Here is a 20,011-nt window from a genome sequence, read left to right as displayed (position 1 = left end):
TAGTTGACTAAATCAACTGTATATTTAGTCGCCATAAAATCTTAATAATGTAATGTGGTTACGAGTAGACGTCGTTCTCTATTCCCAGCAGGTCGTAGCCCATGGCCTGTAGGGTGAGTTCGTGCAGGAGAGGAGACACTGGGTCAAAGCCACGGTCCAGGATCAGCAACTGGGTTCGGGATTTGTCTGGACCCTGGACACAAACAGACACCACAGACCTTTAACTTCACATACTGTTTTGGTAGTGTTGGGTAACATGGGCTAAATCAAATATCACAAATATTTTCGGACCAAATACCTTGATATTGATGATAGTCAAATGTATTTATTTTCCCAAACATTTTCAACAATGTCTGTGCCAGGTTTGGTGCGGCCTGGAGCAATGGTGTGCCTGTAGCACCCATGGGTCTCTGATAGGGCTCCTGGGGGCCACACATGCGGCCTCTGGTGTAGCTATTCTCAAACAAACCCATGAACGGTGTTTGTGCCAGTCTGTCCCAATCATCCCCCATAGGTAATTTAATATAGGACAGCAAAAATCGCAGATCTACTGTATAAGCTCACAATGCGTCACATCAAAAGCCAACACTTTATGTCATATCACAACATCAATATTAGATCAATATTGTGATATGATGCGTTGGGAGCTTGTAAATCTGCTATTTTCACTATTTTTGAAAATGTTTGGGAAAATATTTCTTCTTCCCTAGCCTTTTAAAAAGCTTGTAGAATTTCATTTTTTTAATGCTGCAGTGCAGATTCGTTTTAGGAGGAAAAATAGCTTCATCATTCAATAGTTCTAAGCCGAGGCTGTAAACACATGTCAAAGTGGGTCCATCAAAGGCTGCTGTAAAACCTCTGACATCCTTCACACTGTCAAAGCATCGTTTATTCTCTGTGAGCAGTGGGTCAACACCGCTGTGACACTGAATAAATTGGTTATTGACTATGTGAGTTTTTAAGCCATTAATAAAGACATTAAAGTCAATCGGTTATATGGGCAGACCTGTGTGAAATGGCATTTGAAAATAATGTGTTGTTTAATTAAAGTGTTGGTTTTAAACAATGTACGGTATGAGATGGGCAGGGCTTTCCACATATAGGACAATACAAACATCGCAGAAGAGTAATTGAAGGGCAATTAATTATTGCAGTGACTGCCAATTGATTTGAAACTATTGTCCCCTTTACCCCATTTTGCAATGTAGCCATCTGGCTAAAACAAACATTACAAATTCGGAAAGCCACAACAAACGTAAAATAAACAGAGATCTGCGAGGGGCTGTAAGACATGGATTGTTTCCAGCAATATACGGTATGTGTTTTCTGTAACTTGATATTATATCCAGGAGTATGTGCAAATCCTCTCTGACCCAGGCATGGTGATAATAATACTGTAGCTCAGGGATCTTCAACGTTTTCAGGCCAAGGACCCCTTAGTTGAGAGAGAGATGAAGCAGGGACCCCCATAACCTTTTCAGAGATTCCATATAGTTTAATTGTTTGATAGCACAATCATCAGTGATTTTGGATTCATGTCAATTCGTGTTTTCAGATATTTAACCACTTGAATCGTCAATACTTAATGAAGTTGACCATTCACTCTGTACTTAGTCTGCTCTTTTTCCCCTCTAGTCTACACCAAACCTCTTTGCCAAAAATAGTGAGCTTGTAGATCTGCTATTTTTGGCTAAAGTTCTCAGAATAAGGACTTTACCTCTCCCAAGGTTGGGTCGTCAGCCTTGTAGCCGTCCAGTTTCTCTTGAAGCATCTGGGCCAGAACGCCACAGTCTTTGTACTCCCTGAGCCAAGACGCAAGACAGACACACAAGTACATTTTGATACCAATACTTTTGTACTTTTCCTCAAGTACATTTTGATTACCCGACTTTTACTTGTAAGAAAGGTGTTTCTACATTGCAGTATTGATACTTTTAAATTGACTTTTTCCACCACTGGTGTTTTCAGACTCAGCGACTGAATGTTCTCAATAGAGCAGTGGTACTCAACCTGTGGGTCGGGACCCCCAGGGGGGTCCCCAAATAATTTTGGGTGGTCCCCAGATGATTAACTAAATGTGAAACATTGTTTTCTCACTCAACAGTAAACAAACCAACATGCAGTATAAGTGTATAGAGCGTATCTGCACATTTCTAAAGTGACAATTTAAGGACTTTTTAATATCTCTAAAATGACAAATTAAACATTGGTCAAATTGTCAAATATTAGAGGCAGAAATTGTGAAAATAGCTGATCTACTGTGGTGGCAGAAATGTATAGAGTAACAAATATGTGTAATTCTGTATACTACTTGTTTTCCATCTATTCAATCTCATGGAATGGATGGTCAACCAGCCAGTGCACATGCTAATTCAACTCAACTATACAGCTGTCCCCCCCCCCCCCCCCCACCATCTATGCTTACTTCACTCTATCAGCAAAACTGTATTTTTGTAACTGTGTCTATGTTGCTTTATCATTAGTACATGTCCTTATAAGACCATGTTTAGCATAGCGTCTCTGTTAGAAAGAGAGTATAAGACTGAAAATGAGGCAGAGGGAGGCTTGTGTCCAGAGAGGGCTGTCGGGAGGAGGCCAGAAGCCTGGCTCCTCAAGGATCTGTAATGCTGATACTCTGTTCAACTTTTTGCATTTTAAATAAATCTTTGTCAATCCTTCAAATCCTTCATCCTTGTGGAACATTAATTAATTTCCATCCATTCAATGAGATTGAATGGAAGGAAAACAAGTACATAATACACATATTTGTTAGTGTTACTCTATACATTTCTGCCACCACACTACATTCTCACACCGCGAGGCGTTGTGAGCATGTAGATCTGCTATTTTCACAATAGAACCGTGTTGTACAAAATGTAATGCCTCAACTCTTAAGGCTCGTCAGGGTGGGGGGGGGGGGGGGGGGGGTCCCCAGTTAAAATATGATTATTTTGAGGGTCGCGGCCTGAAAAGGGTGAGAACCACTGCAATAAAAGCACAGAGTGAGTGAGCTGCTCTTACGCTCTGTATCGGACTCCAGGGTACTCCTTCAGGCTGGCACATAAGGTGGCGATCTGCTCCGCACAGCGCTCCAACATGTTGTTCTTCACGTCCGCCTTGAAAGGGCTGTAGAAATCCTGGAAGGCGTCCACTTTGTCCAGGGAGAAGACCTGCAAGGCAAGACATCAAACACTGGTTAAATTGTCAAATATTAGAGGCCAGAATTGTGAAAATAGCAGATCTACATGCTCACAACGCCTCGCAACGCGAGGCGTTGTGAGCATGTAGATCGGCTATTTTCACAATGGAATAGATTGAGTCAAACTAAATGTAATGCCAACTCCTGCAATTCCAATTGCTTGTGCAAGGTGGGGGGTCCCCAGCTAAAACATGATTATTTTGAGCGGTCGAGGACTGAAAAGGTTGAGGACCACTGCCGTAGACAGTGCACATTTCGCGCAACGTGAAAGAAAGATATTCCTGCCACCCCACCCTCTTCTTGGTTCTCCTCTCCATTTGTTTCACTTGCACTTCTGTCTTAAAGGTTAATTTTAGGGTCATAGGAACTATATTACTTGGTAGCTACTGTATGGTTCTGGTTGTGTATAACAGTGGATGTCAAAGTGGATTTCAGGGACTCGGTTCCTTTAGCCGGGTCTAAATTGGCAACAGGTCCATTTGGTTCCAAACACAGGCCCCAAACACAGGGTTAGGTGCTCTTATTGGGCCCCTCATTGATTACGGAGTCCTTGTCTGGTATCGTGATGCCCCAGCTGCCTTAAAGTTAAAGCTCCAAACAGCCCAGAACAAACTAATTAGGGTTGTGCTTGGTCTTCCTCCTCGGGCCCACCTTACCGATCATCACCACGAAAGCGTGGGGTGGCTCAAAGTAGCTGACAGAGTACAGCATCTTGCAATGGGCCTGGTGTACAAGATACACTACACCTCCAAGATACCCATGTACCTGACAAACTACTTCTTAAAGGTCAAGGATGTTCATGATCACAACACCAGAGGCAGCTCCACTAATCATCATCAACGTAGATTTAACACTAAACAAGGCTCTAACTCGTTCTCCTGCTACACCATCAACATGTGGAACGCCCTCCCACAAGCCTTAAAGGAGAGCAAATCCCTAGCCTCCTTCAAAATCGGTATGAAAAGTCACCTTCAGGCGGCTGCTACCCGTGACTTGTAAATAGACTAAGCCCCATGCTCCCCCCTCGGATCTCCTTTTAGTTGACCTTGTACCAGTGATTTGTACTGTCATGAAACTGTATTGTTTCTATTGCAATCTTCTAATACATTCTTCAATCAAGGATAAAGAATTTGGACAAAACTGATGGCCAATGAGCCCACAACTTCACACGATTAAAGAGAAGGGGAAAAAAAGGATGAGTGATGATGAACACCCATTTATTCATCTCCCTCCACGTCTAGAGAGGAAATGCACATTTCCAAACGTGCAATAAACAAACAAAAATACAAGCATCACACTCAAATACACATACACACACACACACACACACACACACACACACACACACACACACACACACACACACACACACACACACACACACACACACACACACAGCGTTGCCCACATGTAGCTGCCCCACCTTTCTCTTCACTCAACTCAACACTTTTCTCCACTTAAAAAATAGCTGTCACAGTGTTATAGTTTGCGGGTGTTAACTTGCTAAATATGACGGTTACACAGAGCCAACGGTTTCGAGTGACAAATATGAGGCAATTGCTCTTTCCATCTCTCCCATGATGATGATGATGATGAATACTCTTTTTAAAACACAGTGTAGCCACCCAGTGTTTGAAATGAAATGAATGAGGTATGAAATCTGTTTCAATTAATCAGTCAATTAATCATGTCACTAAATTTAAATTGGGATGAAAAAGAACTTATACAGTGTATGTTGTGTGTGTATATATATATATATATATATATATATATATATATATATATATATATATATATATATATATATATATACACACACAACATACACTGTATAAGTTCTTTTTAATGTATATATGGGTGCAACTGTTTACAAAATGTACGGTTCGGTTTGATATTTTGGTGTCACGGTTCGATACTTTTTTGATACAAAAAATAAACAGAAATGTCCTTGATTTATAAATGTATTTTTATAACTACGTATGTTTTTGTTTTAACTTTGAACAATACGGTACCCAACCTCAAGGGTAGTGTGCTCTGCAGACCCCTAGGGGTCCTTGAGGGGGTTGGGGTTCCAGTGGAATGTGGATGTGGAGTGGTATTGTTGTGGATGGGTAACGTGCACAAGCTTAATATGTTGGTGTGAAACTCCTGGTGTATTTTAGTTCGGCAATAAAAAACATTGTTCATTACAGGTTCGGTACAGGGTTATTCGTTTCGGCACACCGATTTTTGTTCGATATTTTGCACCCCTAATATATATATATATATATATATATATATATATATATATATATATATATATATATTACACACACACACACACACACACACACACACACACACACACACACACACACACACACACACACACACACACACAAATGTTACATGTACAGTACAGATAGAAATGCTTGTTAAATAATTTTTGCTGGCCACTTCCTGGAATGTGACATTTGTGCCACTTCCTGGAATGTGACAATTGTGACATTTGTGACATTTAGTTAATTAAAAGGTTTAAAAAAAGAAATCATTTTAACAGTCATTCCATTTCAAACAGTCCTTTCCTTGTTCCAGGTATCTTCGGAGAGATGCAAATGTATTGTTTAAGCCAAGGTGCGCGTGTGTGAGAACTATGCATTCACCCTATCCGCTCTGCTGATAGCACAGGTTAGGCACCATAGTGTAGCTCACTGCCCAATACACGTGCCTATCATTTACTCTAAATATGGATGCAAATACAATAAGAAGTCTTCAGGTAGGGGTAGACTTATCACTGGTCCATAGCATCAAAAATACAGTTTCGCTACTCACCAAAAAAAGACACCTTTTGGGAGTTGTAAGCCTACTTTCCTTAGTGGGAACACTCAGAGCCCCCCACCTCGCGTCTAAATACACTTTTTGGACAGAAAAGAAAATATTTCACCGGAAGGTGAAAATCTGGTCAATGGAAATTTCTATTGACAAGATCTGTAGGGGCTCTTAGATTTTCGGTTAAATATTTTCTTTTCTGTCCAAAAAGTGTATTTTAGATAGAGTGTTCCCACTAAGGAAAGTAGGCTTTCAACTCCCAAAAGCCGTCTTTGATTTGGTGAGTAGCGAAACTGTTTTTCTTATTTTTTACTATAGACGAGAGGTGCACATCGTTTCCTGCGCTCGCAAGGGATCATCATCACTGACATAGAGAACTCCTTCTAAAGCTATGGACCAGAGCTAGGGTAGACTTTGTACGCACACATTGTAGCCTACAGTACTGTATATGTGGGACTGTCATTAGATATTATACATTTTTTACAAACTATTATAAGCCGGGCCTGACATTATCACTGGTGGGCCAGTTGGTCCACGGGCCGCCTGTTAGTCTACTTCTGCCTTACAGCATGGGCGGGCCATGTTGAAACGTTTTGCAAAATTAGAGTATACCTCTCCAGAGACAACTACATTACTGTTAACCAGTGGTGTAATGGTGATTTATTTTCCGGCGGTACGGTATTTTAATTACATCAATAATTGTATGCGCCTTAACTGTTAACTGCTATATACTCTATATCATGGGTCTTCAACAGGGGGTCCGGGACCCCTAGGGGGTCCTCAGAGTTACTACAGGGGGTCCTCCAAATCTTTGTGTGATAGAAACATTTTTTTCTCCTTTTTTATATTAACCATCTGAACCCTAGTGTCCATATTCAGAGAACTTTAGCCAAAAATAGCCAAAGCTCACAAGCTCACAACGCCTCACGCTGTGAGGCATTGTGAGCTTGTAAATCGGCTATTTTCGGCAAAGATCTTTGGCGTAGAGGGGAAAAAGAGCAGACTAAGTACAGAGTGAAAGGTCAAGTTTTTTAAGTATTGACGGTTCAAGTGGTTAAATATCTGAAAACAAACACTGACATGAATCCAAAATACACTGATGATTGTGCTGTCAAAAGATGAAACTATATGTATATTAAGAGGTTTTGGGGGTCCCCGCTTAATCTCTCTCTCAACTGTACCTGCGAGTGAAAAAATTACTCTGCCACCCGCCGTGCTGTCCTGTACAACGACCAAAACACCACTGCTGTTAACACACACATACACAATCACGTCACTCACGTCACTCATGTCACTCACGTCTCACACACACACACACACACACACACACACACACACACACACACACACACACACACACACACACACACACACACACACACACACAAATGGGCCCATCTGTTATTGTGTCCATCACATGATGACAACAATCTCATTGCTTCCCGTTCCAACAATGCGTCTCCCATTGGCCACAGACCCCAGCATCGCTTCATTCAGCCAATGGCATACAGGATTAAGAAGGAAGGGGAGGGTGGGAGGAGTTGGGAGGCCAGCGTTGCATCTCTCTCCCTCCCCCTCGGGATTAAATCTAGAGGACAACAGTTGAGGATTGGAAACTAAAGCCGATCTGGAACATTCCATCAGGGAGGGAAACCACAGTCAGCAGTCCTTCTCCCACTGTCTCTCAGCCCTACTGGGTGACAGACAAAGATGTCTGACTCCAACACATCATCTGTATGCGACCGCGGTTTTCCCGGTGAACCTAAGCACAACGGTGGGGGCCGATGGGCAAGGAGGGTCGCGGGCTTATGAGAAACAACTCAAATAAGACCTTAAACCTGGCAAAAACGGTTGCGTGCATTATCGCAAGATGACGATAAAGGAAATCATTAAAGGGAAAACATTAAATTAACTTCTGAAAAGCCTACTAGGCCTTAAAACCTGGTGAAAACAGTTGTGTGCATTAGCACAAGATTAGATGAGGATAAAGGAAATCATTATAGAAAACATTAAATTAACTTCGGGAAAGGCTTCTAGGCCTACACTAGTCTACTAGTAAAACTAGTGGAACCGCGATCTTACCACACGTGAATAATTGTGGTTGTAAACAATAATACAAGACAATATAAATCCTTAGTCTAATAATGAGAAGAAGGGGTTATCATCATAGCCCCAAATAACTTTTAAATATCTTGCAATTGGCGACGAGTCTCTTACGAAATCGGCAAGAGTGCCTCTCAATACATAAAGCTATATTATACTCCACACTCCCACGCCCCCACAGTTGCGCTCAGGTTCACCGGGAAAACCGCAGTCGCCATCTGTATACAGGGGTGTCACAAGGGGGGGAAAAGTGGGACTGAGTTACTAGAGCCCAAGGTGGAGGGGCCTTAATTTTATACTTTAGCTATTAAAAAATAGCAGATATACAAGCTCGCAGCGTGGCACAGAGAGTGCTGCAAATCTTTGAATATATGTATTTAAGCAAACATTTGTAACTCAAAGTTTGCTTCTTGGGGTCCCTGGAACTAGATATTTTGAGATGGGGGTCTGTGGCCACATACATATCATTTTGGGGGTCCTTCACATGAGAAAGTTTGAGCACCACTGACATAGAAACATAGGTTCTTCCAAAAACCTTAGAAGGATTTGTAATATTCAAAGACTTGTGAGCTGTGAGCTTGTATATCTGCTAATTTTCAATAGTTAAAGCACAAAATAATGCTGCTTAATGCGTTCCCAGTCTAAATGGGTTAAACCCCCTCCCCCTATAAAGAACATGCATGGGGGGCCCGCAGTGAATCCTTGTACCTACCGGTAGGGCCCAGAATTTAGAGTGACACCCCTGTCTGTATTTGACCACATCAATTCTTTAAAGAAAGTGCCATGATTTTAATTTCATTGTGGTTAATATGTGCCTACTGTATGTTGCCTATGTGTTTTTCTTTTCCCCAGTTTCTCCTTTGGAAAACATGCGAATAGGAAGACTTGTCCTGATCAGTACGTATCGTTGAGTCAACATTATTACAGATTTTTAACATTTAAGTGCACCATTTTTAGAAGAAGAAAATGGGATATATACCGAATGACAAATAGCTATGAGGAAATAGGCCTGTGGCATGACAATTTTAAAATGATGCACTCACACACACTCTCTCTCACCTGTGACTCATAGGGCAGAAAGGAGACATGGATCTCAGTCAAGGCCTTCATGGTTTTGGAGGCGCGGGATTTGGTCAACAGACCGAACAGTGTGTCTGGGATTGCTGTGAAGAGCAGTAACGACAAACGATGAGAGACAGGACTGAGGATAGAATTTAAAACAGCTGTTACATTGTCAGTAATTGAACCAGCATTTATGTAATGAAAACTAAATAGCTGTACCGTACCAATTAAGACACCATTAGTCTGGTGTAAGGAGCTGCATAATGTATTCTTACATTTACGTATTGTATTAGTACTATATGAGTCAGTTCCTACAGTAGATCCCCAACTCTGCAAGCAGCCTACGTTAAAGGCTGATTTATCCTTGGCCATGTGACGTCATGTGCCAAAAATCTACAACATAAAAACTACAACAATCTAGTACAAAGCTTGTATAGAGGGTATGCGCATGCATAAAGTGAATGGCAAATCGAGTGGCAAAGTGAGTGGCAAAGTGAGTTTAACGTTGTTTAACGTTGTTTAATGCAATCAGATAGGACTTTTCTGTTTGGATGTATGGGCTGTCAAGGCCAGAGAGTAGTTTTATTTTGCCACACAGTTGGCGTTCCCGCATAACTTCCGGGTATGATGATGATGATGTCATGCGCATACGCACTATTTATTTTCAGCGTGAGGCACTGTCATATGATAGAGAGTATGAATTTGGCATAAGGAGTAAAAGTCAAAGCCATTTGAAAGAAAAAAAAAGCTCAGGAGAGGAATAGAACTTATTTTCTTTTTCAATAAAGGAGGAAAATATGTCTATAGTTTGCTGGCATAACAACTGGGGCTTTGTGTTTAATATGAAAGCAAATTTATTTTTCTATTCAGTCCAGTTTTAATAAAATCATGACCTGAAAGTTCACCATTAAATATTGATTATCGAGTCTATAAAAGCATAGAATAAAAGCTGTTTTGCAATTGCAAATGGTGAATATCTCATTTTGGACCCAAACCCTTCCATAGAGTCCAGATTCTGTTCAATCTCCATTTTGGAAGTCGTTTACTTACTGTCCGTGAAGAAGACGTGTGAGCCTCTGTACATCGGGGCCTTCGGGTCTCTGAAGTCGTCTATTAGTGCATCAACAGACTGGAACAGAACACAGGACAATGGATGATGAACTATTTGGATAGTACCTTTCATACGTAAAATATAGCTCAAACTAGAAACCATAACTAGAAGCAGTGCTCTTCCGAGCACAGGCTCCACCAGGTCGGGTAGGTTATTGTGCCCTCCTGGTGGCGCTGTAATAGGCCAATGTGAAAAGGGTGCCATGTCTACTTTGACCTTTCACAAATCGGACACTGCATGCATGATTTGAGGCAAAAACGTGTTTTGCAAAAGGCGACCTGCTGGTGGTGCTCTATAACAGGCCAATGTGAAAAGGGTGTCATACTTGTTCCTTGACTGTGTGTGAATGTGCGTGCAACATTTCACGGAAATCGCAAGCTGCGTTCATGATTTGAGGCATTTGTTCAAAACTAACCAATCCTACAAACTTTGGAAGCCAATGTAAGCCAATTAGGATGAAATATGAAATATCGAACAGATCCGTCTTGATCACATGACTATAGAGATACTGTGTACTGATTTGCGTGATGTTTCGATAAAATCTGAATGTGTTTTACATAAGTCGGCCTCCTGGTGGAGCTATAAAAGGCAGATATGATTCTGATTCAGGTTCTGAATTGGCATCCAGGGAGTGTGTGTGCACAGTTTGGCAGTGACCGGAGATTAGCTGGTAACAGATGGACGGAGCGACACACACGGATGGACGGATGGACACAATCACGGATGGACGGACAGGGGGAGAAACATAGTCTCGGCCATGCCTTTCAGCCTGGCGGAGACAACTAAACAGTATAGTTAAAGAAGAAGAAGCGGCGTCGATTTGATTTGGTTCCCTCCGTTTGTTTCCCCAATCCCTATTAAAATGCTCGAGTAGCCTTGTGTAGTCTTGCCAGTCGCTAACAGTTGGATTAAAAGATGCATATACCAAACAATGTTTTCAAAAGCAAAACTACTCCGCATCACAGAGTTTATTAGGTAGGCCCTAAAAGTATGTCCTTGAGCGCAGGGGAATTATTTTGGGTTAAACTGTTTCCGGTGGATAGTTCCGGCCAAATTGTAGTCCTTTGAGTACTACAACATGACGTTTTGTGGTTTCCGCTCCAGACCGGTTACAAGCCCGAAAAGTGAAGTGATCCCAGACTAAGTTAAAGCTAGTAGAGCAAGTCAAAGTAGTTAATCATTAAATCCGCAACTATTGTAACACTTAATGACTGCAACTTTCAACAAACATCCACATTACAGCATGCTGCTCAATCAACTGAACGAAAGGTACACGGATTCTGCTCCATCAAGACAATTATAGTGCAAACATTTTGGAAATCAAACATGTTTCAAGTTGTTGTGCTGACCTTCCACTAATATAATCATAGGATGTATGTTGTGTCACAGCCAGTGTTACCATATGGGAAATGTTGAATTATCGTACCGGAGGCTCAGAATTATCGTATTTGACATGAAACTATCGTACACGGCCAAAAAAGAGAAATCACTCGCGTAAAAACGTAATTTCACCAAAAAAATGCGTCTTTAGTGTAAGAAACGACCTCGTTTCAGACTCCTGCGTGACAAAAACGCATCAGATATGCTGCGTGGAGGCAGGCAACTTCTTGGAGCTTACACAAATAAAAGCCTGAAACTGGTCTGGAAAGATGCAACCAGTGTTTTTAACGCCTCCAAGTACAGATCTAGGGTCAGATTGACTGATTTCCTGGCTTATTTTGAGAAGCCAAACCAGATCCCAGATCAGCTGCCAGGGAAAATAGTGAATTCACGCTCTTTTTGATGATATGCCGAAATTATCGTACATTTGGGCATTTTTGGAATTATTGATCGTACATCGTACAGAGGGTCAAATTATCGTACAAATACGATAATTATCGTACGTCTGGCAACACTGGTCACAGCAAACTGCACAGTAAAATCTTCAGTTAAGTTACTCAGAGAAGGTACAAATATACTTTTGTGGAACATATTCTACCCTTTCTCAGGGGGAAAATGGGGATTTTCCAGCTTAGTGTGATCCAAATTTCACTGAGTTATAATTTGCTCTCTTGCAAATGTGTCATATTGCGAGTCGACATTGAGTGAAATCGTAGATCAGCTATTTCTGGCATATACTGTACTTTAACCTACTTCATCTGAGGGTGTTATAAGGTAGATGGCTTCCATGGTGGGCAGAGGCTCACGTCTCTTGGTTATGTCTTCGACAACTGGAGAGCACAGGACAACACAACACAATGTTATCAGTCAAATGGTGCATTTCTTGACTCATTAATTAAACAATTACTGTGATTCAAAGCTCATCCGCACTCCGCACTACTCTGGTAATAGAGGACTCTCTGGTAATTTTTGGGAAGTTTTACCAACAATTAATCAATTACGAGGAATATGCCACATACTGCATGAGTTGCAAAAAAAATGATTATAAAATTAAATACAATAGTGTATCCCTTGCAGTGGCAGGGAGTTGAAATGATACAAGGAAAGTGTGGGAAAATGTGATGATATTGCAATTAAAGGTTTTGCTCCTGCAGTCATTAAACTCTCAGCCTCGGGCAATGCTGTGCTGCGCACAACCTTCAAGCGCACACTAGAATCAGACAAGGTTTAATCCTATCTTTCTTCCTCTAGTGAATTGGTATCCAGGTTCAGCACCTATTCAATTGCCAAGTGCTGCAGGCATTTGTCTTCGTAAAACTGCTTGGTCAGACACTGTGAAAATGACCTTGATGTAAAAACACAGGTACTTCTTTGGCAGGCACTAACACGGGTACTAAGATTAATAGCTTATTCAGGTGACAACACGATCGATGAGCAGCTAGTACCGGCATTGTTCAGTATAATAAAACTGCAATTTTACACAGACATGCGTATTCCTGAAATTGATAAGAATAAGAAGACATGACGTCACGTGACGTGTTGTGAAGACATGACGTGACTTGACAAACATAATTTTGCGTTCTGTAATGTATTGTAATAAGTAATGTAATATAATGCAGTGGTTCTCTCCCTGTGGGTCGGCACCCCCAGGGGGCGTCTCCAAATTATTTGGGGGGGTCCCCAGATGATCAACTTAATGTGAAACATTGTTTTCTCACTCAACAGTGAACAAACCAACAAAAAGTCTAGTCACTCAACAGTGAACAAACCAACAAAAAGTTAGAGGGTATCTGCACATGTCTAAAGTGACAATTTAAGGACTTTTTAACACATATGGTGCCAACCCCGAGTTTCCCGAGTTTGTATTGGTACTAGTGCTGTGCCAACCCCGAGTTTCCCGAGTTTGGGCCGTTTTTGAAAAAAGAAAAAAAAAAAGAAAAAAAAAATTTTTTTTTTTTCAAAAAACATTTTTGGACCTCCAGAAATGTATTAGGCATGATCGCGATCGCGAAATTGCATGTTTAACCCCCATACCAACCCATTCTTTCAAACATGGCAGCCATGTTTGTTTACATCTGAAGAAAACATAATGGCTGATAAATCATGAATGCCTGAACGGATTTCCAAGCGGATTTTTTTGTTTGAAAGCTGTGAACAGCATCTACACACGTGGTGCATCATCTAGGCATGGGCGTGCACTTTTTACACACTTGCACAATTACATGGAAGTCTATGGTAACCATGGCAACGCGAGACATTGAAGAGAAAAAATCATTGCAACATAAGTGGTTAATACATCTAAAATGACCAATTGTACATTGGTCAAATTGTCAAATAATAGAGGCTGAAATTGTGCGTTGTGAGGCGTTGTGAGCATGTAGATCGTCTATTTTCACAATAGAACCATGTTATACAAAATGTAATGCCTCAACTCTTAGTGCTCGTCAGGGTGGGGGGGTCCCCAGTTAAAATATGATTATTTTGGGGGTCGCGGCCTGAAGTGGTGATTGGTGGGGACTTACTGGTGATGCCCTCAGACATGATGTCTGTCATCTTACAGCAGGAGGAGATCATCCTCATGGCCAGTTTGTCCACGACCAGAACCTGAAGAAGGAAAAACAAGGAAGGTTTCAAGAAGCAACCTTCACACATTTTTGCACACATATGGCCGCACGCACACGCACACGCACACTGTTGCCCACATGAAGCTGCCCCACCTTTCTCTTCACTCAACTCAACACTCAACTCCACTTAAAAAATTCACAGTCACAGTGTTTTAGTTTGCGGGTGTTAACTTGCTAAATTTGACAGTTACACAGAGCCTCTGCCAATGGTCCCACAAGCACACACACACACGCGCACACACGCGCACACACGCGCACACACACACACACACACACACACACGTACACACACACGCACGCACGCACGCACGCACGCACGCACGCACGCACGCATACACACTACACAGAGTTTAACATAAAGACCCATACCTTCCATTGTCCTTTCTCTCTTGCCTTCTTTATGACATCGTTCATTATCCCTGCAGAAAGAAAAGAAAGTAGAGTTTAGTCATCAACATAGAGGTTGTACAGAGAGGATCTAGATCATGCCTGAACCTCATTAGAACACAGAGGGTTCCCAGTTCGATCCCGGGCTCCCCAGAGTTAGTGTCGAAGTGTCCTTGAGCAAGACTCTGAACCCCTAGTTGCTCCCGGTGAGGGTGAGCAGGTTGGCGCCTTGCATGGTTTCCTCTGCCATCGGTGAATGAATGTGTGTGTGAATGGGTGAATGTAATGCACAATCTATGTAAAGCGCCTTGGATAAAGGTGCTATATAAATGCACCATATACCATCAAAGACACTTTGACTGATAAAAGTTTCAATGCTGAAACATTGACATTGTAACACTTTATTAATTCTGCATACTCAATAACTACGGGTATTGTTTAAACTTGACTTGACTGTGGACACTACCTTTCTATTATGCTATTTGAAATATTAACTGACATCATATCAATTGCAGTGAAATTACATTGTTTTGTTGCCAAGCACTTTATAGAACCATGGGCATACCGGTAAATGAACAACAAATAAACACAAACGTCATACTGTATATCAGGTCAGAAGTGTAGGGAAGCATGGGTGTGTTTGTGTGCGTGTATGTGTGCGTGTGATGCATGTACTTGTGTGGCTGTTTTGTTGTGTGTGTGTGCGTGCGTGCGTGCGTGCGTGCGTGCGTGCGTGTGAGAGAGAGCGATTGCGTGCATGCGTGCTGAGCTGCTGACATCAGTTTTTTTAAATTATCACTAATACTTTTCAGGTCATTTCTATTAGCGGCATGGCAATATCTGTTTATTGTGTATTTCTGGCTGAAATAATCAACTGAAATAACTCCATTCCTGCTCTGAACTACACTATGCTACGCTAGCTTGACCTCTTATATGGCATCCATTAATAATTCTGTCTAGATAAGAGCGTGATCAGCTTGACACACATTCATGGCACCCTGACCACGCAAATCCCTCCCCTTTGGTAAGGGAGAGAGAGAAGGAGGGGACATGACGCAGATGTCTGTGCCATTGTGCAGTGGTGGAAAGTAATAGTACATATCGTCACTGTCGGGCAAAAACCTCGTATCTCCAAGTTTCAAATTTGTCAATTTTTTTCTCAAAGTAAAGCACTGCTTCATCACACAAGGCTGTCGCACAAAAGTAGTGAAAACAGCTGATCTACAAGCACCTGTGCCTGTAGAACGGCTGTTTTCACTAGTTTAAATCATTTTAAAAATGATAAATACAAAACAAACGGCTTTGGACATACAAGGTTTCCACCCGACAATGACGATAGATGTCCTCAAGCACCGTACTTTAGTACTCTTTTAGCTATTGTTTACTTTACTGGAGTATTTACAATTATCTGTACTTTTACTTCTACTCCACAACATCTCAGAGACAAATATTGTACTTTTTAGTACAATATTTGCAAGCATACAGACGGACGGATGGACGGACGGACGGACGGACGGACGGACGGACGGACGGACGGACAGACAGACAGACCATGTCATTCGCCAAACACACCTGAATTTCTGTGAGTGATACTCACTCATACTGTATAAGGACTCAGAAGGTAATGGAGACACAAAAGAGAAGAGACAGGCCTGTGTACAGACAGACATGTGGGGGTGGAATATTATTTTTGATGATTTCCCATTCCCATTTCAATATGCCAGTGCAGTTTATTGCAATATCTATGTGTGTAAGAAGGTTTTAGGATTACCTGTGAAAAAATATATATACAGAAAAAAGATGGCCCCTGACTGTGCTAGTGAGAAGCCCATAGCAATCGCTGAACATAATCTCTTCCCAATCCTCTTACCCTGCCCATCCTTACCACTATTTCTGTGCTCTTACTGTGTCATGGATGTAGCATCACAGGCAACCATACCGACAGACACATACTGTACAAACACCCAGATACACACGAAACATGACATACTGTAAATATACCGGTATATGAATATGTGAAAGACAAGCCTCACAAAAACCCTATTCGATCACTTACAGTACTCAGATTTGGAGCTGAAAACTGCCAGTGATCTGGTCTGGTCTGTTCCGTTATCCATAGCCTAATTGAGAGAAGCTCATTTGTCATATTGGTACTATTCATTATTGTTTTTTTGCCAAAATTAATAAGCCCCCGCTCTAGAAAAAAGCCAGCTCAGACACACATTCACACATGCAGCAGCACACGGACTCACACATCATTGTGTTTGAATAGCAGATGAAATCATTTTCATGTTTAACATTGACTTCAACATGTTCTGTTGTAGGCCATCTCCCATCCTATCCTACTGTATATAGCCTACATAATGAATCAAATGACTCTGAGTAACCATTTGTAACTCTGATGTTACTGGTAACAAAAATGAAATGAACAGTGAGGATTTGACTAACAATGCCAAACAATACTGCATACAGTGAATGGGTCGTGACTATCCAATTACAAAACAGGATTATGTGGAAGTGGCCCTGGTGCCCTGCAAGACTGGGCAGCTTGTACCGGACGGGACAAGCAGCTTTCAGGACACAGTCTCCCGTAGGAAGTCTGTCTAGCTGACTGATGTAAACAAACGTCTGGTGTAAACAAACGTCTTAAACACCATGTGGTTAAGACTTGCCTCTGGAACCAATCACAACTGAACTGAATTTCCCAATCAATCTAAAGAAGTAATTCCATGAACTTCCTCCAGTGCCCTCCTTGCATTCAGCACACCAAGCTATCGGTCTTAATAAACAACTCTCCGCCCAGGCTGGGTTGCCTAGCCAGGGCTGTGTAAGTTGTGGGTTGCACCGTCAGAGTGTTCAGGGGACTTTTTACGCATTTGTGGTGTGGTGCCCTGAGGCCAGAAGTAGGGGTGCTAGGATACATGTTAATAGCGTTACAATATGCATCACGATACGTGGTTGAAGATACGATATATGGACGATATTGGAACATTCATGGCGATACAATACGATACGATTCAACGATTTAAAATCGATATAGTAACTATTTAGCAAAGAAATTAAATCTGTTCGTAACGTGTCAATAGTGCAGTTTTTAAGGGAAAAATAGTGAATAGTAAACACAGTGATCCTCTGGCAAATACATGGACATTTTATTTCAACACATGGACAAACCCTCACCTTGACATGAACACCGAGATTACACACATTTATCGATAGACCAAGAGTAGCTCTATGGAATGTAAAAGTAATTAGACCCCTCTTTTTCTTAAAATTGCTAAATACAACGTCCAAATACTTTAATAGTTTCCATACAATCGATTATTTGCATTGCAAAACGATTCAATACCGATTATTTGCATTGTAAAACAATACGATACGATACAATGCCAAACGATACAATATTTTGCTGTTTGCATATCGATATAGTAGGTTGTTGAAAATAAAATAAAATTTGACAGTTACTATATCGTTACACCCCTAGGCAGAAGTGAAAGCACTTTTGGGGGTGTGCTCTATAGAGGCTACATGTGTGATTCAAATTCGGGGTTGATTGGATGTTGCATTCATGATATATATTGTTTCTGAGGCAAAAATGGTAATTGTCACATTGTCACAACTTCACAAGACCATTTATATGGTGAAATAAATCCTGTTTCTTTTTTTCCTTTCTTTTTTTTTTTAAATTTTGTTACCCATTTTTCACCCGGTGTCAATTATCTAACGTAATCCATGGGCGCTACACTCCCTCTGCCAACCTGGGGACACAACGGACTGACCTCTTCCTTCCTTCTATGCATGAGGAGTCCAAGTTGCTTCTTTTCACCTGACAGGGGGGAGTTTCCCTGGTTGGATGTATAGCGCGTGGAAGGAACACGTTATTCCAACCAGTTCCTTTCCCCTCCATCAGGTGCCCAGGCTGGCCAGGAGGAGGCACCAGGATTACTGCATGTTTTTTTGGGAGACACCCTAGGAGACACAGGAGAACATGCAAACTCCACACAGAAAGGCCCTTTTGCAAACCCCACATTCAACTTTGGGTAGATCGGACCCCAAATTTGTGTTTTCTTTTTTGTATAATAGGCCCCTCCTGTAAACTTTGGAACTGAAGGCAACCATACTCAATCAGAATGGAATCTCTGAGAGTTGTCAGATGTGTGCGGGGACACACACACGGACAGGGGCAAAAGCATAATCTCTGCCTCCCTATATAATAAATACCAACGGGCAACGGAAGAGACGACTGTGTTATTTCACCAGCTGAGTTCATCAATACCTATAGGCCTACTGAGTTCAGCATGAGGATCAAATGAGAAAGTATATGTGGCTATTGAGTTTCAACATCATGAGTCAGGGGAAACACACACACGCAGGTTTCTACAGCATCGCCACAGCCACATCGACGCAAAGAACGTAATGCAAATAATAGTGACTGACTGACTGACTGATCTGCATTCGATTATGGTTAAATTGAATAGGTAGGCTACAGTAGGCCTAGTGGAAAGGAACTTTTGTCCTCACATCCTCACGTGTTACAGTGACACTGTTGTCACACACTTTAATCGTGGTTACAGTTCTCTTACCCGAGAAGAATGTCAATGAAGAATTTAATCCGGCAAGGACTATAAGATTAGCGCGTGTGGATTTGCGCAAAACCAGGTCGCCATGCTTGAGCTCCAAAGACATGCCTAAACTATCGAATGGAGATCGCGACCCAAACAAAACAGCATCAAACCTTCAAATTAATCACAATAGACTAATGTTTTCTGTTTTTGGAAAATCAACCTGCGCGCCACTGCCTTGTTGCGCGCGTCTATTTACAGTGTGTGCCGTTGTGCAATAATTAGGCCTATATTTTGTAGATCCCGAAGTCCCGATATGAACTATCCAAACATGTAACAATCAAGTTAGATAGGCCTAATAATATTTCAAACAAATGGTTTGTTTGGAGTTTCTCGCATCTTGCTTTGAAATGATTTCTTACATAAATCGACTTTATATGAAGAAGAAAAAAAGAAAAGAAAAACATATATGTATTTATTATCCTTACTTTCTCCAACAATGGCTTTTAGTCCAAGTGGTGCCATGATGAGACCTCTTCTGTGGACGCGTCTCACTCTCTGACCCGACTCTGCTATAACGTCGCTCTGGAGGCTGGGAGGGACCGAACTGCGTCTGCAATAATCCCACGCCAACGCTACAAATTCTATGCTGGTGCTGGTTTTTCAGTCTCGGTGTCAGTGAAAGGATCGACTTTGATATCTTTTTTATTTATTTATCAACAAGTGATAAATAATATCCTGCCCTACAAATATTCCCCCCAAACTTATTATCCCA

The 20,011-nt window shown here is 41.5% G+C and overlaps 1 protein-coding gene across 1 annotated transcript in view; it reads right to left on the bottom strand.

Annotated features, from left to right (window-relative positions):
* The window catches only part of stxbp1b (syntaxin binding protein 1b), a gene marked incomplete at both ends in the record, with an annotated part of 30,886 nt that extends 11,125 nt beyond the window's left edge, over positions 1 to 19,761 (bottom strand). The window contains 9 exons of the mRNA XM_080739484.1: positions 63 to 193; positions 1,718 to 1,802; positions 3,022 to 3,170; positions 9,170 to 9,273; positions 10,223 to 10,301; positions 12,417 to 12,493; positions 14,186 to 14,267; positions 14,657 to 14,706; positions 19,725 to 19,761. Coding sequence (XP_080595610.1) covers positions 63 to 193; positions 1,718 to 1,802; positions 3,022 to 3,170; positions 9,170 to 9,273; positions 10,223 to 10,301; positions 12,417 to 12,493; positions 14,186 to 14,267; positions 14,657 to 14,706; positions 19,725 to 19,761 — 794 coding nt within the window. The remainder of the gene's footprint in view (positions 1 to 62; positions 194 to 1,717; positions 1,803 to 3,021; positions 3,171 to 9,169; positions 9,274 to 10,222; positions 10,302 to 12,416; positions 12,494 to 14,185; positions 14,268 to 14,656; positions 14,707 to 19,724) is intronic.
* Positions 19,762 to 20,011: the final 250 nt, after the last annotated feature.

The sequence above is a fragment of the Nannobrachium achirus genome, assembly GCF_963921795.1.
Source record: "Nannobrachium achirus genome assembly, chromosome: 12".
Taxonomy (NCBI): Eukaryota; Metazoa; Chordata; class Actinopteri; order Myctophiformes; family Myctophidae; genus Nannobrachium; species Nannobrachium achirus.
Note: the sequence above shows the minus strand (reverse complement) of the source record. Positions and strands in the feature narration are given on the sequence as shown.